We start from the raw sequence: 26,114 nt of genomic DNA, 5'->3' as shown, positions 1-26,114 counted from the left end.
AGGGTAGAAAAGGTGATGTGTGGTGCAAACCCTTCCCTCTGTGATCACAGATAAAACCTCTTAGTGCTACTCAAATCCAACATGCTTGCTGGGTAAAAGTCTTGGTATATGAAAACAGGAATTATGACTGTTCAACATTACTTAAAAGCCCAAACAGCTGAAGAAGTGTCACCTGTTTGTTTCTGTTGCTACTTCTATATTAAAAAGCCAAACAAAGGAGAGAATTTCTTTTTAGTTTATGGTCATTACTGGTGTTGGTAGCTCTGCAGATAGATGAAACAGATAGAGCACAGTCTGGGCATTGTTAGTGTAAGCTTCTGTCCAAAGTACTTAACTCTTACCTTGACTGAGTGCCTCTGCAGAGTTTGACCTTGCTTTCCTTAAGAGTCTGACAAGAGTGTAATAATGATAATTTGGAGGGAAAATAGTGGAAACAGACTCCTGGCGATTGTGACATAACCTGATGTTTCTAAGCTATTTCATTAAAAGATGACCATTAGACTGATGATCCTTAGCAACTGTTTGGAACTAGGTCAGTGAGAGACTCTGTGGCACTTGAAATTGTGTGTGTATATTTAGCTTATTTACAACCTGTATTAGCAGTGTAACCTACTCTGTTTCAGCAAAGACATCACTAGCCTTAGCAAATGAAAACGTAGTAACAGATTGCTGCTGGGAAGATGTGTCTAGGAGGGTGGTGTCTGTCATGTTTGGGCAATAGCTGTAATGACTGTTTCTAAAATATACAGGATCTCCTACATTCCTTAGTGTATTGCGGAGGCATTTATCAGTTGTTTCCCACCTGTACATGCATACTCAGGTAAAAGTTCTGCCTGAGGGGCATATGCAATGCATTCTGCTTATACATGATAAATGTGACATCTACTTTGTGACATTGCATGTGACAGTGCTTTGTGATCTCAATGTATAGATCTCTTCTGTACTCATTTACTGTAATCTCTACCTACTGATGCTGCAGATGTGGTATGTGTACTGTCTTATATGTGCTCTGTTATGCAAACAAGAAACATGGGTATGGGTTTTATTATCTGGCATATTTGCGTCAATCATGTTTATGGCATGTGATACACATCAGTGGAGAGAGATCTGTGTCTGTATCATGTGTATGTTGAGTATGTGCTGGGGAGGAAGAAATGTGTTTGGCTGGCTTCATTTCCATAACAGCAAGTGCAGGATTGTAAGTGTGAATGGCAAAGCCAGCTGGAGGAGACATTTTTCAACTGTCCATGAAGTGTTTTCCAAATAGCTCTTTCAGAGATCATGAAGGAAAGTGACAGTTGTCCTCAGGCATTTGTCTAATTGAAGGAATGGGCTCTATCAGCCTTGCTGTTGCAGTTGTAGATAATTGAGGTGATGGACAGGAATGGTATTTATAAAGCAATTTCTATATGCTTATTATAAAATGAGTTTACTGATTATAGGACAGAACCTTTTCTGTCCTCCTCTCACTTTAGGGGCTCTTGGGAGTTCAGAGCTAGTTTTGGTGGTTTCCGTTTGGCCTTGTGCAGAATAAGATTCGAAAATCTTGTTCTGACAGGTATTCCTTTCCATAGTATTTCTGTAGGACAAAGAAATATTCTGCCTCTTCCTATTCTGTAAAGAAAAAAGGAGGGAGATGACAGTTGTTTCAGGATTGGTTTTACTTGTCCTAAATATAAGATAGAAAGCCGAAATACTGAAGACTATTCCACTTCCAACCGTGCTGTTAGTACAAAATAATGATCTGCAGGAAACATTATCATTTATTCTATTCAGACTTAGTTTTAGATACCTGTATTTCCTATATCAGTCATGTAAACAGCATGCAAGTAATGAGCTGGGAACCACTGCTCTTAGCCAGATATAAATTTTAATTGGAGTCAGGCCATCCTAGAAAGGACAATACAGTACTTACTAAAGCATTTGGTGTTTTTTCTTTCTGAGCTAAAACAAAGGCCCAGGTGGGAAGCAGATCTACATAACCCCTATTTCCAGGAAGGGCACTGCATGTATTGTAGATTCAAGTCTCCAAGTTCTTCTGATTTGGTAAAGCTGTCCTTTGCCAGACTGACTGCTTTTTGTACGAGTATTTATTGCATCTTCCTTGAACGAGAAGAAAAATGACTGCTCCTGTGAGAGTCTCCATCACTGGACCGTAGGGTATTCTGTAACAAAACATTGGTCCTTCTTTTTTAGTTTTGTTTGAAAGATTTTTTTTTTTTTTTTGTCCAGGTGTAGAATTGGAAGTAAATGCCAAAACCTTGCTATTCTTGTACTTTGGCTTGTCCTATTTCTTATGAGCACCAAATTTTTTCCCCCTTTCAACTGGCAACACCTTGTACTTTGTGGTCTGTGCTTGCTTGATTAGAGGGGCTTTTTATCTGTGGAAGTTTTTTCATGCAGATATTATGCTTTTCAGAACTGCCTGCTGGGTGCTGATTTTTAGTGTTGGAGGAAAGGGAAGGGCTGGCTGTTATTTGTCCAAAAACCACAAGTGGTAAAAATTCCAGGAGCATTGTGCTGGGACTTAAGCCACTTGCCTAAGTCTTGGTGGCTAAACTGAAGAGGGGAAAGAGTTAAGTTCTTACTGGAACTGTTTTGTGAACATACCACAAAGCAAAATGTTTGGATTTTTTTAGGGGATAGGTGTTTACATTGCAATATCCAGGTGAATAGGTATGTGTAAACCTGGGGGAAACAGTCATCCTGTGGTGAGCAGTGCAGTATGCTGCTTAGCTGTACATGTTCGTTCACCCCTGCTTTCACTTGAGAGTAACTTTTGTTGCTTGTGTTTGTGAGTATTGGCTGGGTGGCTCACAAATGCTACAAGGCCTAATTACTGCTATGCTGAACACTTGTTAGGGTGTGATTTGGAATCCAGCTCCCTGGTGCTTCTTGTATGTGGTTTAGCAGAGGGAAGCAAGGTTTTATTTTAATCTTAATTTTGCTGCTCTTGGGGCAAATAAAATTTAGGCATGTTCAAATTTTGAATGAGAACTGTGAGAGTTTCACACCTGTGTAGGCAGTGGGTTTTATCTTCCCAAATAACTGAGTGAAGTTTTCCAGTGTGCTTGCGGCCCTTGAGCTAATGTGCATGTTTCTGTGTGCAGGTCTGGGTTAAATATGGCAAACTTGACTGACACGAGCTAGTGAAGCCAGTATTTTAGCTGGATAGGGAAGAATGTACTGTTCAGAGACCTTTTGTACTTAGACTTGTTTTCCTGCGGTTAATGGTGTGTGCTGTGAGCTGTGACCCATTAGGTAAGTACTGTATAGGTAGAAGAATTCCAGGGAATTTGGACAGAGTCCCCTTGCTTCCTTCATGTACAACATATATAGTGCAAACCAAATGCAAAGTTCCTATGGAAATTCATTCTAATGGGTCACCCTATGTTTTGTGAGGGACTGAAATTCATTGATTTACCCTAGATCTCCTCCATGAGATTTTTGAAAAGAAATGAGCTTCCCTTTTGGATGCTCAAGTGAGAGGTCTTGAACAGTGTAAATAAGCAATGCCAAATAATTCAGTTCTAAATCGCAAAGAAAACTCAAACTGAGAAAGGTCCTGGAACCTTTGCCCTGTTGCTGTCTTCTGATTAATTATTATTGCAGAGTCATGACACTGACTTAACTGGTTTTGCTTGCTATCTTGGGCTCAGCTTTCCCCTTTAATTTGGAGGAAAGGCACTACCTGAAGAAATTAACTGTGAAAGTACTGTCCTAATGCTGAAAAAATATGTAATGTGCTGTGCTATTTGAATCATGTTTGACAAATTCTGGAGTTCTGGATGGTATCTGAAGAATCTGGGGTTTGCTACTGTGTATGAGGCCAAAATTTAAGTGCCTGGTCACGCATGGTACACTATAGGTAAGAATTCACAGATTGACGTCTTTAATGGTTATGGTTGACATGAGCATTATTTCTTTTGGAAGGGAAGGCACAAATAGATATTGGTTAACCTCTAAGCAGAAAGCCCTGTTGGAATCAGCCTTCTTTCAGCCTCTTCAAGTGTTGTTAAAATGGCCAGCAGCTAATATGCAATACAACATGTATTCCACAAGTTGTGTTTAGTTCTGGTAGGAGAGATTGGATATGATGTGGCTAAGCCCATTGCAACCCCGTTCTGTCCCATGTTGTTACCCACTTGTTGATGACAATGATGCAATTCTGGTAGGAGTTGAGAGTTACTGCTCCTAGTTTTTTGGATCAGGTAACCTTCTGTAATGCACTGAGCACATGTGTAGGCTGTGCTTTGCACTGTGAGTACAATTATGTATACACCTGTATTTTAATTCAGAGGCCAGTTGTTATTGACCAAAATGACAGACATGTTGAAGTCTTACAGCAGAGGCTGGTGCAGTTCATATAACTTATCCAAAAGCTTTCTCACTGACTGGAGACTTGATTGAAAGCACTTATTTTTGGCCAAACTACAATGAAAACTGTTCTGTTCTTTGGTCAGGTGGCATGGAAGGGACATCCTGAGTCCTTTGGGGTAAAAATGCATTTATGTTCCTTCACAGTATGTTTTTTGGGAGATGAAGGAAGAGGTGCTGAGAGAGTGTTTAACCCAAGTAGTCGGGATTTGCTGTTATTAAACAATGTGCAAGACTGCTTTCTGAACTGGGCTGCCTGTGGAAGAGATCGTGGCAAGTCCTGAATAGACGAGTGGGGAAGAATTGGGGAATGCGTGGGCCACCTTGCTTTGTAATACGCTAAGGTATCAGCCTGTTGCTGGTATTTCTCGCCCTGTAGCCTGTGAAATTTGTGTCATCTGTCTTGTAACATAGCCCTTGGGTTTCAGAGAACAACACATGAAGGTATCCAGTGTCACATATCCAAAATAAAATTGACTGTGTATGTTCAAATGATAGCAACTGCTGCTTGGTAGTGCATGATTTAAAGGGCCAGATTGTAGGGCCCTAAAGTAAAGTAAGAGTGGTTAGCCAATACATGCTCCTTGCATGTATGCGCAAGTTGTCATATGTCAAATCGTAATAGGCCTCATTCTAATTTAATATGCAAAGACTGAAGGATGGCCAAAGTCCTAGTGTAAGGAAGTGTTTCAGTTGCAAAGATACGTGACTGTTCTTGCAGAAAACTGTTGAAATACAAAAGCAAATGCAGCTAAAGATATTAGTTTTTCATTTAAACTCACAAAATTACTTCAGAATTTAAACAAAAAAAAGAAACATGCAAGTTTTGGAACTTGAAAATCAGTTTTGGCCTAGCAGGTGTTGCTCTGTTGTTGTAGGCATGGCAGGTTTCTCATGCAGAAGCTGCCACTTTCAGCTGTGTGCACATAAAGGAAAATAAGTTAAACATGCCGTTGAACTATAAGAAAAGGGGAGTTTGAATGGGAAGATACGGCTTGAATTTTTTCAAGTCTGTAAGTGCAGTCATCTCCCTGCCTGACCTTACAGAGCTTCTGTAGCCAGATATTCTGTATCTGAGTGACTTTGTTAGTCTTCTGAATAAGTGGTATGTGTTTCCAGTATTGAAAAATAACTGGTTTTAATTAATAAATTGCTTTCTTACAGTGTACTCTCGGTGCCATCTCCTACTCTGTATTCATCTACCAGGGACGACATTTTACTGTCCCTTAAATGCATGGGAAAACTATTACGGAAAGGACTGCAAAGAATCTGGGCTGGCATTAGTTAATGTTCTTCATTCAGGGAAGGCATTTTTAGTTCGTCAGAGGATTTATCTTTCCTCTTGCTTAATTCAGAAGTCGTCTTCTGAGGATACTGGAAAATCCAGAAAGTTTGAGTAGCAGAAAGGCAGAGAGATGGTTGATCAACTGGAAGCATTGACAACCATTTGCTGCCCTAATGAATCTATCATTAGATGGATCATTAAACTACAGGAGTAGTCATTAAACAAGGATCTAGCAATGCACAGGCTCGCATGGAAGCAGTCAAATCGTGGCTGTTGTGATTTGTACAGAAATAGTGCTTGATCATGGTTGGTATTTTTCACTTTGTGGGTCAGGTGTTTGAGCTGTCTCTCTTATTACATAGCTTCTCTTTTTTTCTAAGAGCATCAGACAGGTGGCCAGCATCCTCTCTCCAAAATAAAAATGTACTGAGGTTGTTGGAGTGCAAATAAGTGTTGCTTACTAATCAGTGAAGTACTTGGAATTAAAGGGATAGTCCCCATGCATGTGTACCCTGTTCGAAGTGGAAGGATTCTCATGGCACAGCCTGAGAGAATTATTTTCATTTTTGTGTGTGTGAAGGGGGTGGGAAAGGATTCCCTGTCTGTCTGAAGTGAATTCCGCTAGTGTTCAACGAGGCTGAGGGTGAAGAAATTGTACTGGCATGGCTATGGCAGCAAAAAACAGATTGGTGAAAGGGCCAGTTTTTCCTTGAAGAAAGTAATTACTAAATGCTACTATTGCTCAGAGCAATGGAGTACGAGTCTCTTGTTGATTAATTAGATAACATCTGTGGGGATTTTGAGGGTTTGCAATGTCTGCTGTGCAACTTATTACTAAAGAAAGCATGCAAAAGTGCAAACTTTGACCGTTATTTGTACTTTTGCAATTAAATGAGAATCTTGCGTAGTTGATAAAAGATTCCGCAGGAGATCAAGCTCATTAAGATGTGGAGCAAAACTTTTTTATGATAGCCTCCAAAGGGCTACAGATCCCTTCCCCCAAAGTTGCACGTACTCACCCTTGGTTCAAATTTAGGAATGATGAGATGGTTTTGATTCCCAGATGCCATGGGAAGATGATGAAAGTTCATTTACTGTGTTAACAGGTAGCCAGTAATGTTATGTACAGGTGGCTTTTGAACGTGTGGTGACATGATAGAAATCATGGCAAGAGGTGGCTGAAGTACTCGGGTTCAGGTTCCTCCATACTGCAGAGGAGGAAGAAAAGGGATCAGCCCTTGAGAGGCAGAGAGGATGCACAACTACTCATGTAAGTCTTCAAATATGGAATATTGGCGTTTTGTCTAATCTGTAGATGTCTGTTTGTTGGACTTGAAAAAACTGTTTTACTTTTTTTTAAGTGGGTGCTTGTAGAAGGCATTCTGATTGTGTGTGCGTGTGCACCTGATGTATAGATGCCAAGGTGACAGGAGGTCCAGAAATTGATTTGAAGAGTTGCTTAAGCTATTAACTTAGAGGATGAGCAGAGCAAAAAGGATAGTACAACAGAGTAGAATATAGCAATTGAGGATTTAAAAACCAAACAAAACCTTTTATTGAAACATTGTTTCCTACCCCCTTGTTCCTGCTGTTATAAATCTTCCTTTTTTTGACATGTTTAGTTATCTATGTCCTAGATGGCAGATTTTGGTGTTCAAAGTTCTTGTGAAGTTTATTTTCAAACAAAACTGAGGCAGTCCATGCAAGAAAAACTATTTTGATTTGGGTTGACAAATATTTTTCTAACCTGAAACTAATATTTTTAAAGGTGCAGGCTGTTGAACAATGAAAACTAAAGCTGTGTCAGGTTGATTTTAGAGATTGTTTTTTTTCTGACAGCACACTTGAAATTGACACAGCTGAATTCTAGTCACTCCTGTAGAGAATTTAAGTTCCTATGTCACTTTTCCACTTGAAAATACAGCTTCGTTCAGGAGCATTCAGTGAAACTCAGGGGATCTTGATGGAGAATCTGTCACGCTCTTTTCCCTGATTCGATTTCATTACCAGAATTTTGCAAGGCTTGTACTGAGGCTGCTATTCCTCCCAATGCTTGACCCTTGGTAGAGCTTCCTTAGGGTATTAAATGTCTGGGAATCTTCCATGTAGTATGTGTCTTTCTCCTGGTCTAAAATCTGTTCTGCATGTCTAATTGTCTTTATGTGGTGTCTTTGTTGGTTCCCGGACCTGAGACCGTCTGTCATCCACTGTCATTTTGGAAGCAGCGTTGCCCTCCAAGAACCCTTTTATCAGCTTTCACTCATGTGAACCTGAGCTGAAAAACCAGCCAGCCTCCTGGTTCTGGTGCCACCTGCTGCTACTGCCTTTTTAGCTATTCCTCAATCCCTCTCCATCTCTGTGAGCAGCCAATGGGGGCAAAAAAACCCTAGTTGTGAGAGAAGGCTGAAAGTCCCAGTTGTCCCGCACCCTCCTTCCATGGGGTAGGCTGTCTGAGCAGGAAGGTGGGACAAGGGGAAAGCCTGTCCAATTGGCTTCTGCAGCAGGCTATTATCCCTTCTTACCCTTTTTCATTCGGTTGATTTGTAGCAGCAGCATATTTGGTAATATAAACCCTGTCTCTTGGGATTAAGAGTGCAGTTATGCTTGCAACAGCTGCCTGCGTATGTCTTACCCGCTACAGAAAAAGAACATGCTGCTCCTCCTACTTTCTCCTGATTTTATCTAGTATTGTTGCTTCCCTCCCTCTCTTTGTTTCTCTTTCTGACCTCCTCACAGCTCCACGCCGCTCCACTCCATACTCGCTTCGTCTCTTGAGAAGACTACAGCTGTTTCCTAGCGCAGTCCCAGGAGACTGTCTTTCCTGAACCAACATTAGGCAAAGAGGATAGAAGGCAAAAGGGGGGAGTGAGGGGGGGAAGCCGAAAGTGAGCCAAGCTGTTGCTGGCAACCCTTGTCTCGGTGCTAAACCTACTGCTTGGGGAGAGACCAGGCAGGGAAAGGGACCTTGTTTTGTAGATAGGAGAAAGAGAAAAGAAACTTAAGACTGGCTTCCCCTGTGGCATGTCTGTGTCCTGAACATCCCCTCCCCACCCTGCTGTTTGTTAAATGAAAGCACGTGAAGAACATGAGGTTTCCTGCTTGAGAGGGAGGGCAATACTGGACTGGGTGAGGGAGGAGGAAGGCAAGTTGTGGTTTTGTGGTGTGATTTACACCGAGATCAGAGCTAGTGTGCCTGGGGGTGGGAGCACAAAGAGAAAGGGTATCTGATGCCAGCTGCCAATATGACAGAAACCCTGCAGCTCCCAGCACTGCAAGTCCCAGAGCAGCAGGTGGTGGAGGGTGGCTGTGCCTGGTCTAGTTCGTCCACCCCGACCCTGCGCAGGAAGCGCTTCAAGATGAGGCGGATGAAGAATGTGCAGGAGCAGAGCCTGGAGGCCAGCAGGTATCAGGATTCTCCTTCCTCCAGCAAGGAATACCTGCAGCTCCCATCCATTGAAATCACTCCCTCCAGTGATGAGGACACTCCGTGGTCCAACTGCTCCACACCCAGTGCCTCCCCGCGGCGCAAGCGCTTCCTCCTTCGGAAGTGGCTGCGTGTGAGAGAGAAGAAGGAATACAGTGAGAGCAGGTATGTTTTTTGGCCGCTTTCCCTTCCCTGCTTCCAAGGAGAGCCTGACCGCAATAGGTAGGTAGGATCTCTGGTGTCCCTAGAAATCTTGGTGTGCTTCTCCCTGGCACTTTGTCCTCACCTGTTGGCTGGAATGGGTAATGTAGGTGGTTGGACTTGCTGATGCTAGACCAAATGGCCTAATCCTTATATGCAAACAGTAGGCATGTTAGAACCAGTAGTGCTAGGATCTGTCCTAGCACTGTCCATATCCTATTCGTGGTCCTCTGCATACCTTCTACAGGTAATACAGAGCTAGTGAAAAGAACTTGTTTCTGAGTGAGGGAGACTGTCCTGAAAGAATGGGTGATAAGACTTAACTTCATGAAGGTGTCCTGAAGAGACCCTTCAGAGAGAGAGGAGGTGACCTCTCTGCTGAGATTTACCAGGACAGGGAGTGACGATGCCAAACCTTTGTCAGTAGTTTTTTTTTTGTGATGTTCATTCTTACTGCTGAGACCTTCTCTGAAATCCTTTGTTCAGTTGGTGACATTGGGAGAATGTGAGGACAAGACAGAGAAGCAAAGTGGCCTTGTGGCTCGTAGGTGGGTCTGCACGTCAAGATGTTTGGGTTCACTTTTTTGCTGCCTTCCAGGCTTGAAAGTCACTCAGTCCTTTGGCTCAAAAGGGGACAAATAATTCATAAAGACCTCGAAGAGCTTGTCAACACAGGAAAATTAATGCCTAGGGAGTTATTGTGTGGCCATACAAAGAAAAAGCTATACCTCATGTAACCTTCTGCAGGTGCAATCAGGGTCTACAACATGCAGTGTAGTTTACTCTGCAGAGTGGAACAATCTACGTTTCCTGAAGGCCCAAAATATACAAGACACTTCAAAGGTTTCTCTGAGAAATTAGTGCAGTATAAATCCTTATACTAGCTTAGTGTGGGCCAATTTTTCTTTGGTTGATTTGCAACTCCTATGTGCAGCCTATGTGTGGCTTTATGCCTGAAAGTATGTACTGCACTTCCATTAAAAAGACGAAACTTATCTCTTACTGTTTGTGCACCCAGCATACTAGACTGACTCCTGTATTGCTTGAGTGTTTATAGGACAGAGCTTTTTCTTCTAATATCCACTCTGATTATGTGGTAACTCTTCTTGCATGAGGTCCCTTTAGCAAGGTCAGTCTGTCATAAAGATTTGTGGAAGTCTCATCAGTAAATGCATGCCATCAAGGATTTGATAATACCGCTTTTCAAAAGTTAACATGGAAAAACATCTTGGTTGAGAAATACTACTGATTTTCCCTTAGCCGTGGTGATATAAGCAGTGATTTAGTTATAGCATAGAAAACAGGGGAAGGATAATGCGTAGGGGTTATGCTAAAGTGTCAGAATCACAAAGTTCTGGTCTGAAGTTCAACAGAGAGGATGGCTTTTCATTTGAAGGATTTAATTTGGACTTCCTGATGGCAAATGTGTTTGAGACAGAGGCCAAGACACACTTCTTTTGGTGTGAATGCATAAGAAAACTTACTTCATACATGTACACGTGATATCTCCACGGCTACACTGACAGCTTTCTGCCTATTCATCATTAAGACGTTTCTGCCTTAGCCTTGGTTATGTTTTTGAAGCAGTGACTGGAAAAAAGCTAAAGTGCTCGATGGATTAGGTGGCATTAGCATACCAAAGCCAGCATGGCACCTCCTTTTTTCACATGTAGCAGGCTCCAAATCTATCCCTATTGAAATGGGAAACATGATGTTTTCAAATGGAACTTTTCCCTTTCTGGTCCAGAGGGGAAAAAAACCGAAACCAGTTTGCTGGTCGCTTTGTGCTGAGCCTCTGGGCTTGCAGAATGCTAAGATCATCATTGGGCTTTCAAAGCTCAGCAGGCTTGGAAACAACATAGAGAACACAGAATCCGTGGGGAGTTAGTCACAGAAAGAGTGATGAACCCTGAAGGATTTTGTGGCATTAATTTGAAAGAGACTAGCAGTTAGCACTGTGGGGTAAACCTTACCGTGCCCTGAGACTGTTGCTTGTGAATCCCTGTTTTAAAATAGCAGGGCAGGAAGCTGGCTTTCTGCAAAGCAGATACTGCCTACCTTCCCCCAGTTTAGACTTGGTCATCTAGAGCACGGGCTCTTTCTTGCTGCTGTTTTATTATGATGTTGCTGTTTGTAAAAGATGCTAGTAATGCCATTTACTGTACTATTCCTTTGTTTAAGGGCAACAGGGACTACTGTACTAGAGTAAAGGCTGAAGCATTTCATCTAGCAGTTTTTCCGCCAAACCCTGTCTCGGTTGAGCTACAGTGATGATGCTTGGACTGTCCAGCTGGTTAATTGTAATGCTATTGTAACAGGGATTCCCACATGGTCAGTGCGCCATGCATCTGCTAGGAGCGCAGGTATGCTATTAGGTGCTGAGGTTCCCAAGTTTCACCTGGTAAAGGGGGCAGCTATCAGCATGCGGTTCCCACCAGAGAAATTAATGTGGTTTGCTTTCAGTCGCTGGCCTCTTTCTAGTTAAATTGTTGTCAAGCAGTTAGATGTGTTTTTGAGTGCAGTAACCTTTACCCCCATTATGTGGCCAGGTATATGCCTGTTTGTATGGCAGGCTTTTCCCAAGAAAGCTGGTAGCTGAGAGCAAACTGTGCACCAGCTGACTTATTCCAGTGATGCATGTGTTGCTCACATGCCCCTGAGCAAGAGCAATAGCTCTGTGACCATTAGCATACAGTAAGCATCCAAGTGAATAAACAAATGCTTTTAGGACTCAAAAAAAAAAAAAAAAGCTGTCTGTAAAGCTCCAGGTCTGATGAAGGCTGGCTGCTTTTTTCATCTGGAAACTGCAGCCTACAAAATGTTCTATATCACTGGCTAGTTTTTAACAGCCAAGATAATTTTAAGTTTTATTTACCTGCTTGTTCTCTAAAAGCTGTTAGGTGGCTGATAGTGAGAGCAGAACAGAGACGGCATGTAACAGCCTTGCTTTTGTTCAAGGTGAAAGAACGGGAAGAAGCCATGACTCGGGGGTAGGAGTTTCCCTGTGACTGGTCCTTGTACAAAAGCATGATGATCCAAACAACAAGTTTGGTGCTCTGGGGCCCTATCCAAGTGATAAGTAGGATGATTTTTATAAGGGATGCAGATAGCTTCTTACCTATAGTCCTCATCCGTCATTTGCTACCCAGGTAATGATCAAAGTTATTTACTTGCATATAGCTTTATAAACTATGAACCCTGCACACAAGTACACAAATTTTTTATTAAGGCATGATGATGTTTATTTCCTCACAGGCTAGTAGATGAAATCTGTTAGCATTTTGCTATGTGTGTAATGAACATACATTATTGATGTGGGCATGAGAAAGTGTATCTGCTTTAACTTAGTTACTCCTTAAAGCCACCCTTGCTAGTAATCTCTGGAACTGCACGTGATTCTTGATGTGTAAGTAAATAGGTGGGCCCTGTACTGTCATTGCCTGACTTAAGCTCCTGTGTGAATGCTCAACAACAGTACATATGTAGTACTTGAGGTATGGTAAATCTTTCTTGAACGGTTTCCCGTGAGGCATTCATGCTGGGCGAAGATCATACTAGTGGTAATCTGAATGTGCCCCCCTACTGTGGGAAGAAATAAGCCAGAATGCCAAAGATGGTAAAAGGTTTGAATCATCTTTTACTTGTTATTCCTTGCTGAATTTGCTCTTGCAGGAGGTCCTGGAAGCTCTTGTGTCCTGATGCCTGCAGTCCCTTCCCAGAGCTCCTTTTCCTTTGAGCTCTCCAAGATCACCTGGTTTGTCTGCTGTTAATGCTTGTCCAAAAGATAAATTTGTTTGGTCAATCACAGCATCCAGACTAGTTAATAATGAAATGCAAAATGTTGGCGCTCCAAAGAATATAAAACTTGTTGTGGATTTTGTTGGATCAGTGGGGAATAGATTGTGCTGTAGCTCTTGATGTTTCTAAAGATGAATGAATGTACTCGGTTTGGTCTTCTGCTGGAAACTGATACTTACTGAAGTCCTAAATGACAGGTTCAGCTAAAGGGAAAGACTCACCTATGCCCTGAAATGCCCCTAATGTAAGGTGTTAAAAATGAAGTATATTATTAGAAGCATTCCATCTTATCTTAGAAAAGGGTATGTCCTGAGGAGATGGAGGTTTCTTGACCTGCTGTGCACACAACCATAGAGGTTTTACAGACTGCATCTTTATAGCTTATCTGATAGTATGAAACAAATGACAAATTAGGAGCATCTTTAGCACCATTCAGCAGTATGCTCTGTGGCTGCTACCATTCACGTTGTTTGGCAGAAAGAGGTGAAATTTCTTTTTTTTTTTTTTTTTTCCTTAAGAAAAAAGTTCACTTGTGAAGTCTCTTGGTCACCCTACTGAGATACATCAGTTAACAGTGAACTGCTGATTTATTGGAACTTGTGGTAAGAATATGATTTACACAAAAGCGTTAATATTTTGAATTTTCATATAAAAATAAGTGAATCCTTAATTTGAAGTAGTTCATAATGCTTTTGCTTTCCTTAACAAAGTTGAAATTCACTCTGAATGTTTCTGGGAATAAATTAATGCTTCATTCACTTTTTTCTTCCTTCCGCACCTAGGAGAAACATTGTGGCATTTTCTAGAGGAAAAAGCTCTGGTGAAAGCTTGAGATAGGGATGTGATTTTTCTCCCCTACGTAACTGCTAAATGTGAAAAATAAAAACCTGAAAAGCTACAAGTGTAAAGGCTATAGAGTCTTTATTATAGAAATGCAATCCAAGAGCAATACTGTCTTTAGATAATATTAGTGGTAGTATTTACTAACCTCGGAACAAGTACTTGATGAAGAGAGAACGGTCAAAGCCCTGTGCTGCTTGTGATTTAATCCTTGTGAGAGGACTAGAAAGGCTTGGGGGACTAAGGTTCTGTTCACTTCATGCCATGCAATTCTGAGAAACTGCAAAATGAGTAACTTGGTAAATTTTGTAGCTCTCAGTTTCTCTGGCTTTCATGAACTTCCATGTTTCAGTTTTAGGACAGAGAAGTGTGGCTTCTCCTTTGTCAGAAACAGAGCAAGGCACTGCAGGAAGTGGTAGATGCGTGTGTACTGGGATTGCCAGTGCATTTTTGCTTTTTTGAGTTTTCATAATGTTCTTGTTGAAATTTCATTTGCCTGTGGAACTGACAGCTCCATAGGGGTTTCATAATGGAAGAGGCAAATAGGTTGCATTGCATTTTCCTCATGTTCTGCTTGTAGCTGGAGTTGGTTAATTGAGATTTTTCAGGAGGACAAATGTCAGACATGGTGTGTTTTGTAGTGTAGAGGGTGGTGACTTAAATTTTGTTGCACATTTTAACTGTCCCAAGTTTTTGGAATATGTCTCTCTGTTAATCTTTTAAAGTATATTTAAAACTTTGATTTCTGTAGAAAATTGAAGCAATGTGAGTGATGTGTGAATATCCTATGGATTGAATTTGGGACTTGAGTATGTAGTTGAGTATTTCACTGGTATCTGTACTCTTTTGCATCTTCAAAGCAAAAATGGGAAAAGTTGTGGGTTTTTTTCTGTGTGGATCTCTGTAGTAAGCAGCCCATCTTCTCTACTTTTGGTAGCTTTGGAAAGTCCATAAGCACAAACTTTCACTTATGTGGTATCTCTTCTAATCTGAAATGTGAGAGTGCACAAATGACAGTTTAGTAGCAACTTGGCTGTTAATGTAATCTCTTTCCTTTTTGAACCTGCAAGTTCAAATGAGGCCTAACTTGTGCTTCCAGTGAACTGATTTTTTTAAGTTGATGCATGCATATCTCTTATGAAGAGTACTAATGTACTGTTTGCTGCAACTGCAGTTTTTTGTTGTTTATGATGATGTGTGCCAAGTGGCTGTGAATCCCACCAGCTCTGTTACTGTTTTTGGCTGAATCGTACTGCTTTTGTGCAGTAGTTTGTGGTTTTCCTTTTAAGTATTTGCATTTCGGTATTTGTGTGGTTTAGGATGACCAGTCACACAAGAGGATCAAAACTGACTAGCGTACAAGCAGCCTGGAACTTAAATGCTGTTGATCTTGCATAGTCAGCAAATATTTAACATTGGAGTATCTGAATTTCATGTCTTACACAGCACTGTGCCTGTCAATGGTATTTAACAATTAAATCATTGTGTGAGTTACCACAGTTCTTTTCCACTGGATTGTGTTTTGAAATTCAAGATGTCTGTTATTCATTGTTGAATATGATGTTGATGTTTTCATTTGTGAAATGGATACAGTGAGAGGAGAAAACTTGCCCATCCTGCCCCTTGTAACGCTTTCCAGCACGGAGAGAAGGCGACTCTACTACAAATTCAGACTCTGGCTCTCCAACTCTGAATGTGACTGCAAAGGAGACAATTAGCACTAATTACGATGATGGTCTATATGATACATGCAACTGGCCTTTTTCTGATCATTACTAATGGGTTTAGACTGTAAACATTGCTTTACATCCCTGTCCATCTCTGAAGCTGAGTTATTAAAAAGATACGAAGGTCTGGAGTAGGAAGTGCCCCTTTGGTTCTTGCAAATGCTGGTAATACGTTAGGTTCCAGGCAGTGCATGCTCTAAGTTTAGGTTGAAAAAGGCGTTTAAATTTCATCTTCCAGCTCTGCCTTCCATTTGTTGCACTGATTCACTGCATGAGCTTGGGTACAAATTTTCCTATTGCCTCTGCATTATCTCCGTTTCAGCTTCAGTGAAAAGTGCACAGAAACAGGGTGCTTGCCACCTATTTCTTTGAAGAAAATCCTTCAGAGTCAGTCCTTAGATGGAGCTGGATTGTGTAAACAGAAAAGGTGCTGTGATCCTTAGAAATGTTGTGGTACCTGCCTCCCACAGGGATTGGTATCAGTTCAGCAATTACAGTTTGCTGAACATGAATCTTCCTTAACTTTTTTAATAAAGCCTGATGTTAGCTTGCTGCCTTCAGTGCTAAGGATTTGTTTCCCCTGACAACTTTACACTTGTATGCTGAGAGTGGAAACTTGCAGCACCTGTGGGAAAGCTTTATCACTGAAGGTGCTTTGGCTTTTAATTCACAGACTGAAAACTTTAGGTGTATCAAAGGACAGCCCTTCTTGATGAGGGAGACTGTTATCCCTTGGAACTTGGGTCAGTGATTTCCATCTCATGTCCCTTATCCTCCTTTCTCCTTCCCTTCCACCTGGCAGTTCCTTGACATTGGTAATGGCACAGTCATTTATGTATCCACGCAACCATAGTAACACAGTGCTTTTGATGACAGGAATTTAATTTGCCAAGGACAATGAGGTGCTGTTAGGCAGCTGGGACTGGGAGGTCTATTTCTGCTGTTTCAGAAGAAATAAGAGTGGGGCTACTTCCTGGGAAGGATGAGCAGAGCTGGAGGGTGAAATTGAAAGATAAAATTGTTGTTTTGTCTCTGACAAGCTCCTAAAGCCCCCTGTGGGAAAAGACTCAGCGGGACCTTTTCTTCTGACACACCTGAGGCTTGAAGTTCAATCTAGTTTTATTGTCCTGTGTTTATGTTGCCAAGGAAAGATAGGCGAGAATACTTACCAGAAGAGTTTTCCAATGAAGACTGCACATGAGGGAATTCACTGTCTAGACTATTGCATTTTCACTGTGAATCTTTTAGACTTAATTAAAAGAGAGTTTTGGCTTAAAATAATATGGGTTTTGACAATATAAAAATACCATTTAAAAGGCATGATGTATTTAATTCTTTGCCAGCTTGGAAGTAACCATAACTCTCACCAGACATTGGTACTGCTATACTCTTTCTGGTGGCAGTTCTTCAGACATCCTAATTACTTTGTGATATATTTTAAGGCAGGTAGATGCAAGTCTTTGCACTTGCAGCTGTGAGGATGAAAAGAACCCTTTAGTTGTTCGCGTAGCCGAAAAGCTTTGTAAATTTTAACAGAAACCTTGATGCAAGTTCACTGTTCTGTTGATTACACCCTGCATATCTCTTAGTTCTGAAATCTGTTGAAGAAAATATTAATGTGTTGTGACACTTCATAAACAGTAGCTTTTAGTTTCAAAAACTGTTGCCATAGTTGCTGAAAGCAATTGTATATATGTATACTTGATTGTCAATTGTCTATTATTGTCCTTTTTGAAATGCTTAATACTGAACCCAAAGCCTTATGAATTCAGGGGTTAATTAACAAAATGAATACAAAATACTTGTCTGGGTTCAGACCTGAAAATTTTGCTCATAGCTGTGGATGATAATAATAGCCTTCTGAAGGCCACAGATTTGTGAGTAATTCTCCAAACTCATTAACTGATCCTGTCTTCCAGGATACAGCCATTTCTTTCGCATTTCTTTGCTCACCCCATTCATCCATTGCTATTGAAAAAATATCCTCTGAATAAAAATCTGCCAAACGCACCTGCAGATACAAAAGTATTGGTGGGCTTTTTGCCCACACCTAGAGAGTCTAGAAGTCCCAGAAGGCTCCCAGTGTGCAAACACTGACCTGAGTGTTCGAACTTTGTGAAATCTGGGCAAATGTCTTCTAGAAGACTTGCTTAGCTTTAAAAGCCTATTCATGCATATAATGATAGAGATCTTGCCTCTGCATTATCGTTCTGAGACTGAAATCTCAGAATAAAATGAGACTTATTACAAAAAAACAGGAGGATAAGAATAATACAAAATCTAGTTCTATAGCTCATAACTTCCCAAGACCAAGTGTGAGAAAAATCTTTAAATATTTGAGACACAAAAGCAAGTTTTGCACTTTTTTTAGTACCTGCAGTCTGTTCACATTCACTTCTGGCAAGATTTGGGAGAGAGAATTCTTTTGTGTAACTCTTGTGAGTGTTCATCTAAGTATATGTATATAGGTCATGAAGGCAGTAAAACTAATACTTGGAACAAATTACAGATGGTAGAAAAGAAAGGTAACAGAACAAGCATTCTTAGGAATGTATTTCTTCTGTAGAATAGGGGTGGTTGGGTCTTCTGATGCGGTGGAAAGATGAACTGGCAACTAAGCTGATATTGTAAAGAAAATAAGAAATGGAACATTGAATACAAATTTGATTTTGAAGGTGTTTGAGGATCTGTTTTCTTTTATACTCCTATCAAGATATGCTGTTGTTGCTCAAACAATATAGAGCTGCTTCTACTGTAACATTGACTCTTACTTATTTTTCTTTAGTGTACAGAAGTCTTGCAAATAGTGCAAAATTGTTTTTATTTCCGGATTCGAGCAAAGCGGGGTGTGTGTGATCAGAACACCCGTTTTTCAGTCAGTAGAAAAATGTTTCCTTGTATTTGGGCTACCTGGGTAAATTGTTTGGGAGCAGTGAGATGGAAGAGTGGTGGAAGGAGACTCTTCAAAGATTTAATTGTTAAAAGGCATGGTTAATCTGTATTTAAAACTGCATCGGTTTCTAAAGTTGTAAGTAATGTTATGAGACTGAATAGTTGCATGAGAATTGAGGAAAAACCACAGGCTATAAGCCTTAAAGAAATGTTTAGTGTCTTTGAAATTATAAGAGAGAAAGGGGCCCACTGGGCCTGTGTACCTGAAGATTTAAGCCTTGTCCAAATTCAAGTTTATCATTGCTGAGCTTTGGAGTGAGATAAGCTTGTTTTGCTGATTTCCTGAGATTTTTAACCAGCTTTTGGTCTTCTCTGTAGATGCAAAAATGACATGACTGCATCTAAAAGCGTCCCCCCATATTACTTTTCAGTACAAATCATACCTTTATCTTCCCCTTATGTTATCTCCAGTACAACAACAGTAATTTGTTGTTATACCATCTCAAAGGAACACAGTCATTTTAAAAGCAGGTCAACTTAAAATGGACTGAAAAGCATAATAAAACAATAGGCTCTGCATTTCAACTGCTCTGTACGTTTTAGAGAATTCAACAGCTGCACTGTCTAATACTCAGAATGTTGAAATGATTTTCTTTGTGTGAAGAGCTCACAAACTTTTGCACAGCTTCCATGCAAAATGCTCTTGTAAGTGAATCATAGCTCATGTCGAATACTATCAAACAGACAAGTGGGTAAAAATTAATTTCTGTCTCCTGGTCTGAGTTTGTTTCATTGCTTGTAATACTGTGTTCACTAGTGACAAGGGGGTAAGGCGTTGTGTTGCAATATCTGGATTCCATTGAATTTTAAACTTTGATTTGGAGGACTTTCTGAATGAGAAATTTAATGATGGGTGGGTGAGCATAGAAAAGTCTAAGGTTCCTCTTACATAGCTGTCTAAAAGTAAACTTTCACATGGGATTACCGGCATTGTAGGTGCTATTGTTGGGCTGTGATATATTGGGAGTTCTCTTTTGGTAAGTTTTGTTATATCTGCTTGATCTGAATTGAAATGGCAAAGCTTTGTGGGAGTGTTTTTATGAAGAAACAAGTAGTTACAGAAACAATCCCTGCCATGCTTTCTTGTATCAAAAGGGTGATAATTCCTTTGAATTAGGAGGGAAAGTGTGGTTCCTTTTGCACTCTTTCCAAACCAGTTCACTGGGTGATAATTAAGCTCAGAATTACAGGAAAGATGTTTGTTTGCTGTTTGGGGGATATTGTTCTTACCCAGCTGTTGATTTATAGGTTGAAGCCAATATATAATTCTTATTTTCTGATTATCCTTTCTGCAGTGAGACACTTAAGAAGAATGACTAAGTATGTGGGTGTGGGAGCAGAAAATTAAATCTGTCCTCTTGCTGAGAGGCTTTTGCAAAAATGTTTACCTGTCTTGGCTCTGACGGTACAACTATATACTGTGCAATGGGGGAAACAAGCAAAGTGTTCTCTGTGGGATTGTGTTTATGTGTCCACACAAGAAACACGCCTATGACTTATGTGCAACACACATACTTGAAATCTGTAGCTGAAAGGCGTAAATATTGCACGAGTTTTGTGGTTTTGTATGTCCAACTGCAAAGGCTAACTTCTGTATTATTTGTTCGAGGATTTTATAAATGCTAATCATGAATTACTTTCTTCTGGAAGCTTCAGCCTGCTCTCCTTTCTATCTTAGCAGTAAGGAACAGTTTTCTGCCTCATGTTCTGAACAGGCAGCAAAAATAGTGGACAGTGCCAGCTGTGTGTGATGTCTCTCAAATGCTAAGTGGGTCCCCAAGACAGCTATTGTGTTTTTCAGAAAGGTCATGTTTAATAAGAAAGAGTCCCTGAAGACCTTGGACTTGGAGAAGAAGCTGGTCAAAATCAAGGTGGTTGATGAAAATATTAAATGAAAATAAGACTCATTAGCTTTTTTCTGTTCAGAGGAAACTACAAATCTCTTTGGCAAAAACTGATCTCATAGGAGGAAGAGAAAGTCCCTCCCCTTCTCTCCTTTTTTTTTTTTTAATAAAAAGGCAAAATAGTCATGTTAAAGGATTGTGATATGCTCACCTTAAAACATATGAACAGTCTTCCAAGAAAACAAACTATTTGGAAGTATACTTTGTGGGGAGGATGACAGGAATTTTAGGGGTTCAGATCCCTAAAAAGTGAACATGGGGGCTTGTTAGAGTCATGTATTTATACAGATTTGCTGAAGACATGCTGTTTAGTACCAGAGCATGTAGTTTTCATCTGTCACTGAGGTACTTGCTGGTTCTAGTTCCTCCCCTGCCTGCTTGGCTGTGTTTTGTAATTCCTTGGAAGTATGAAGACAAGATTATAGATAAGCTTCTAAACCTTTTCAAGTATTTTCTCTGTTAATATTCTGTGGTGGTAAAAGTAATCCTTTCTTTTTTTTGTATGGGACTTAATTTATTCAAGTCAATCCACTTGTTACCATTTGAGGTATACTTTCTGTTGTTGAGTTGTAAAGCATAAGTAGGTGTAGGTAAGAATAGCTATAATTTCTTTGTGCAAGCACAGAGTACCTTTGGAGAAGAAAAGTGCTGGTTTTTCCTGAGAAATTAATTTAAAGAGGGAGAGAGAGTATAGCTGAAATGGAAAGAGAAGTTAGAGAAAGCTGCTTGCACAGCAGAAGCAAGTGTGTTCTTCTGAGAGATAGAGTCCTCCTTAATGATTAAAAAGGTCAAGGCTAGGTTAAAAAAAAAAAAAAAAAACACAAACCCAAAAAATCCCCCACAAACCCCAAACAAGTAGACTTCATGAAAAAATCCTATTGCAGTGGTTTGGTACTATGTTTTCCCCCAAAACAGGTGTTACTGCTTGAGAATTATTGCTTTTTAGAATGAAAAGATGCAATTTGGTCCTTTTTGATACTGTATTTGTATTTCTGTGCCTTTGGGCAATGTGATGTGCAGATCTGTGTACAGTGCAGTAGAAGCTGTGGTTGCAAGCATGTGTATGTATACCTGAACTAGTTTTATTTGAACAGTTTAGGTCCCACCAACAGTGAAGCCACAGCATTTTTAGCAGAGCCTGTGTCTTGGGCAAAGATATCCTCTGTACCAGGTGGGACTGTGCGGTTTGTGCTAAAGCTGTGTGTGTTGCTGTGACTCCACAGCCAGTGGTACCCAGGCAAAGTAGATTAAAGCTAGCCCAGGAACATCTGCTCTTTGCGCTGCAGTCTGTTACCTGAAGGCAGATTCAGATCTATCTACTGCTCAGAAGGAAAGCTCTTGCAAAGAAACAAAGCTATAGAAATGAGAAGCAGGAACCCTGATGAGTCCTTGGAGCAGGTGGAGGCTGCTAGAAGGGAATAAGGCTAACTCGATACAATGGATATGCAGAAAAAAAAAATCACCCCCAAAACATGCATTTAAAGAGGGAGAGTGACATCTTGTGGGCTTGGCATGCAACTCTCCACCAGGAATTTAGTATTGGCCACTTCATCTTTAATAAGAGTTCGTTTTAACTGCTGTTTTGTCTTGCTGCCTAGAAGTGGGGAGTATATGAGCATGCAGCAGTTTGGTATTTGAATGTTAAGCTGTATGAAACTGTTCTGGGATGGCACGATGAAACACTGCGTATAGGCAATGTGGAAGGTCACGTCTGTGTTTCGGAAAGTTCTTAGGGAAGTGTTGCTAAGCGAGGTTAAGAGGATTCAAACCAGTCACGCCTGTTGTAAATCAGATATGACCTTACTGTCTTCTGTTGTTTTCTCTTTGCACCCCCAAATATATGAAGTATGAACCTTGCATTTTCCTTGTTCTGGCTTTAAACCAGTGTTTCATAGGGACTTATACAAATTAATTGCTTCTGTTTTCCTGTCTCATGTTGCAGCAGTCAGCAGAGCAGCCAGCAAAGCAGCCACGATGATGACTCGTCCCGATTCTTGAGCCCTCATATGTGTGAGGACAGGTAAGCCTGTCTGTGGCTGAATTAGGGGAATGCTTGGAACCACTCAGTGAAATTGCATGGTCTGGGCTGGTTGAGGTCCTAATTTATCTTCCCTGTGTTGCTCAGAGTTGTTTAACAAGCGTGATTTACGTTGTTCTTATGAATGTCTAAAAAGATATGTTTTTCATCTACTTAAAAGTAGAACTTGTGGAACAAATGCATCCAACTCCTGAAGTAGCCTGCATTTTCTTTTGAGACTCATTCCCCAAAACTGTAGCAGGTGTAAAAAGCTTCATTAGGCTTGCTGTGTATTGACGATTAGCATCTCTGATCCTTAAAAATACACAAGTGAAATTTTGTATGAGGTTCTTGTCCTCAGCAAAGACAACGTTGAGCTTAGCTGTTGTATTTTACTTCTGATGTGTTGTGACAGTCCTGAAGTATCTAGAGCTCATGTGTAGCAGCTGGGTGAGAACTGCTATGAAGTTCCAGAAGAAACTTAAATTTCTTGTACATTGGGTTGATTAATGACTGCTTCAAATTGCAGCATTGGCACAAAAGCTGTTGAAAAATGAGTGCTTATTTTTGTGCGTGATTTATTATTGTTGCTTTGCTCAGAGCCATATGATTAAGAGTTTTGCTGTATCTTGCAGTTCATCTTTTGAGCATGAATCTGCTTCATTTTCTTCTGTTGTGTATGAACTATGAGCCCTGAAGTACTACCACCTTTCTATCCTGAGCCAGCTCCTGCAGGCCAGTTTCCCTACTAATGTCCTTGGGTCCAGCATTACACGTGGACTTTGGTTTCTGAAATTCCCATTAATTCATTAATGCATTGCACAGTGGAGTTATGTTGCATTTGACTTAGCTGATCTTGTGACTGTGGGTTATAATGAGCCTGTGGGGGGGGGGAAATGCTGAGATTTGGGAACTGCTTCCTTTGTGCTGCTGCGTAGTGGATTACAAGAAGCCTCTGCATGTGGCACATTCCACTCTGCATGCTTATATCCGGGCACGGTCCCTCAGAACGGCATTGTTTCAGGTCTGTTAGTTATTCCACATAAGCTGTTCTCTGAGGTCAGAGGTCTTTCTTGCTAACTGTGTAGTAGGACAAATGCTTACTGAACTCGGATTCCTCACTATGAAGTCAAAGGCCAGTGGATTAAGAACTGAGTAGCAGCTGAGTAGGCATCTGAGGAATTGACTCATTTGGGAGATCACCCTGACTCTGAAGAGCTAACTAATATCCCAGCAGAGACTGACTCACAATTAGCACTTGGTTGTTGCAGCTAACCTTTTCCTCCATATGTTTCACTCCAATTATCAGTCTCTCTGGTGCTGTGGAGCCTGCCATAATTGACTAGTGGGAAGTGGTGTCTGCAACCAGGAAATAAAGAATCTGACAGCAGAGCGGATGGGTGCTTAGGTCATACCTGGGCTTCCTCTGTGTAATGCATGCTGTTATGCCATTTGATCTGGGATTTTGTAGGTTAAACTGGGTTAAGCTTCATTAATACTTGGATGGGGGATTTCTGGGCATAGTAAGAAGAGAATCATTTGGAAGTGCTGCCTGTTTCAGATGTAGACTAAACTGGAACCTTTAGACTGGTACTCTAGATTATCTTCCTGGCCAGAAGAGACGTGTTTTAGGTACAGTACAATCGGATGTCAGACCTATTTATGCAGAGCCAGGGGGATGTTGAGCCTGCTGACCTCTTATCTGGGGACTGGCAACATTCCTGCTGCCTAGATTTAATGACAAGTAACTTTTTATTTCCATGGAAGATACTGATCCTAAAATGATCCATATGAGGGCTAGTAAATTGCCTTTGCCACTTTGGTTTTTTTCCTCCTTTGTCAATGTAATTTCATCAGGCTTGACTGGTATAGTCTTCCTTTTGGATACTGGTGGCTCCTGCTCATGAAACTTAATCAAAAAATAACTCCAGCACGTTTTGAGTTTCATGTAAGGTGTGAAGCTGGACATGAATAAGTGAGAAGGCTAACAAAACCTTTGAGAGCTTGCTATTTACTATTCCTGTTATCAAAGCTGAAGGTTGTTCCTGAGGCATCTTGAATCTGCTAGACTCTTGAAAATTGAATGAGGAGGGTCGGTCTTGCTGCTCTTGTGGTATTTTTGACCACTAACAAAAAGGTTCTCTACCCACAGGTTTGGAGCTCTCTGCTTCTGTTAAAAAGACCTACAGGCAGTTCTGGTCAATTGATCAACTGACTGTTGTGCAGCAGCTCTTAAAAAAACCCCCAAAACCCAAACAAAAAACACAATCACCAAGGGTTTCAGCAATCCTGTAAGTTGTGATGAAAGCTGAGCAGAGTAGGGCAGAAGAGGGGAGAGCAAGAAACCATGTGGTATGTACTGAAAGGTGCACCTTCTCTTGGCGTGCTGCCTCTGCTATCACAGGCAGAAGGAGCCTGTGCTGCACTTGAAGGATTAGAGCAGAGAGCAAGCGAGGATCTGCACCAACCTCAGTACATCTGGGAAAGTGCTGAAAGAAGCTACCCCAGCCAAAAGTAAAGGGATGCTGAATTGCTAAGTTGACTCTGGGATAAAAAAAATGGGGAGGAATATATAGCTGAGGATGGCTGAAATCTGGACTAGGCATAGCCAAGATCTTAACTGCCTGCCAGCTCTTACTGTAAAAGATGGTACCGGGGGTGCGTGCTCTTAGTGGAGTTAACTTCTCAGTGATGGATTTCCAAGGACCATGCTCCAACCCTCAGGTCTTTTCAGAGAAGACCAATAATTTTGTCCTGCTGCTGGTAGATGCATTCAGTGCTCTCTAGCAATTCCTTTTTCTTGAGGTGTGAGTGCTGGTGTTGGCTTGTGCATTGTGAAGTACTGCCATGGTCCAGAACCCATACTCTGAAAAGGCGTCCTGCAGCACAGCAGTGAAGCAGGTCTGCCATCTGCGTGTATTTTCTCTGAGGAAAAAGCTTTCCTTCTGCAAAGTCATGTAAGTTGTCATGTGTCTATTCTGCCTGGTTTATGCTGAGGGGGAGCCTATACAGATTTTGTTTTGTCTTGGGGTACATATGTGCTTTATGGGTATTTTTAGAGCCACAGAAGAGAGAAGTTAGTGGGACAGGCTAGAAAGAATCAGGTTTTGTATGAACTTAGGGCTCATTTCCTTGCTCTCTGATTGCCTGGGTGAGTTTGGGTGAGTCATTTCATGTTGCTATTTATGAAATAAGGAGAATTCTTTTTTTACCTCACAGGAGAACAGAGGTGGTGAATTAAGCCTCAGTTGCTCAGATGCTGAAAAACCACAACTGTATAAGTACAAAGATCGGCAGAGCTGAGTTACTGAGTGTCCAGATAATTGTGCTTGCAATAGCAGCTTGACTTAAAGTGATTCAAAGGGTGGGTAAGGTTGACATGGAGACAGCCAGAGACTTGGGTGAGATGTGTGCACGCAACAGACTCCATAATTGCTGTAACAAGACAAGGCTGTGTATGAATTAGCTTGAGCTTTCATCTAGATCATGTCCAAGTTCATGAGCCTGCTTCTGCTTGATCCAAGGACTTGTTCTTTGTTATGACACTGAGGCACCCATCAGGTTTAGGATGCAGAGTATGTTGTAATTA

General features: G+C 41.0%; 1 protein-coding gene across 6 annotated transcripts in view; it reads left to right on the top strand.

Moving 5' to 3' along the window:
* The first annotated feature begins 8,398 nt into the window (after window positions 1-8,398).
* Window positions 8,399-26,114, top strand: part of GRAMD1B (GRAM domain containing 1B) — a 101,509-nt gene continuing 83,793 nt past the window's right edge. For all 6 annotated transcript variants that reach the window (XR_015706053.1, XR_015706054.1, XM_087763399.1 and 3 more), the window contains exons 1-2: window positions 8,399-9,251; window positions 22,451-22,528. Coding sequence is in view for 4 of the 6 variants with exons in the window: in XM_087763399.1 (XP_087619525.1) it covers window positions 8,890-9,251; window positions 22,451-22,528 (440 nt within the window). In the remaining 2 variants the exon portion in view is untranslated. The remainder of the gene's footprint in view (window positions 9,252-22,450; window positions 22,529-26,114) is intronic.

The sequence above is a fragment of the Nipponia nippon genome, unplaced genomic scaffold, assembly GCF_047370975.1.
Source record: "Nipponia nippon isolate SJK-2023a ecotype South Korea unplaced genomic scaffold, ASM4737097v1 scaffold_28, whole genome shotgun sequence".
NCBI classification, from domain to species: Eukaryota; Metazoa; Chordata; class Aves; order Pelecaniformes; family Threskiornithidae; genus Nipponia; species Nipponia nippon.
Note: the sequence above shows the minus strand (reverse complement) of the source record. Positions and strands in the feature narration are given on the sequence as shown.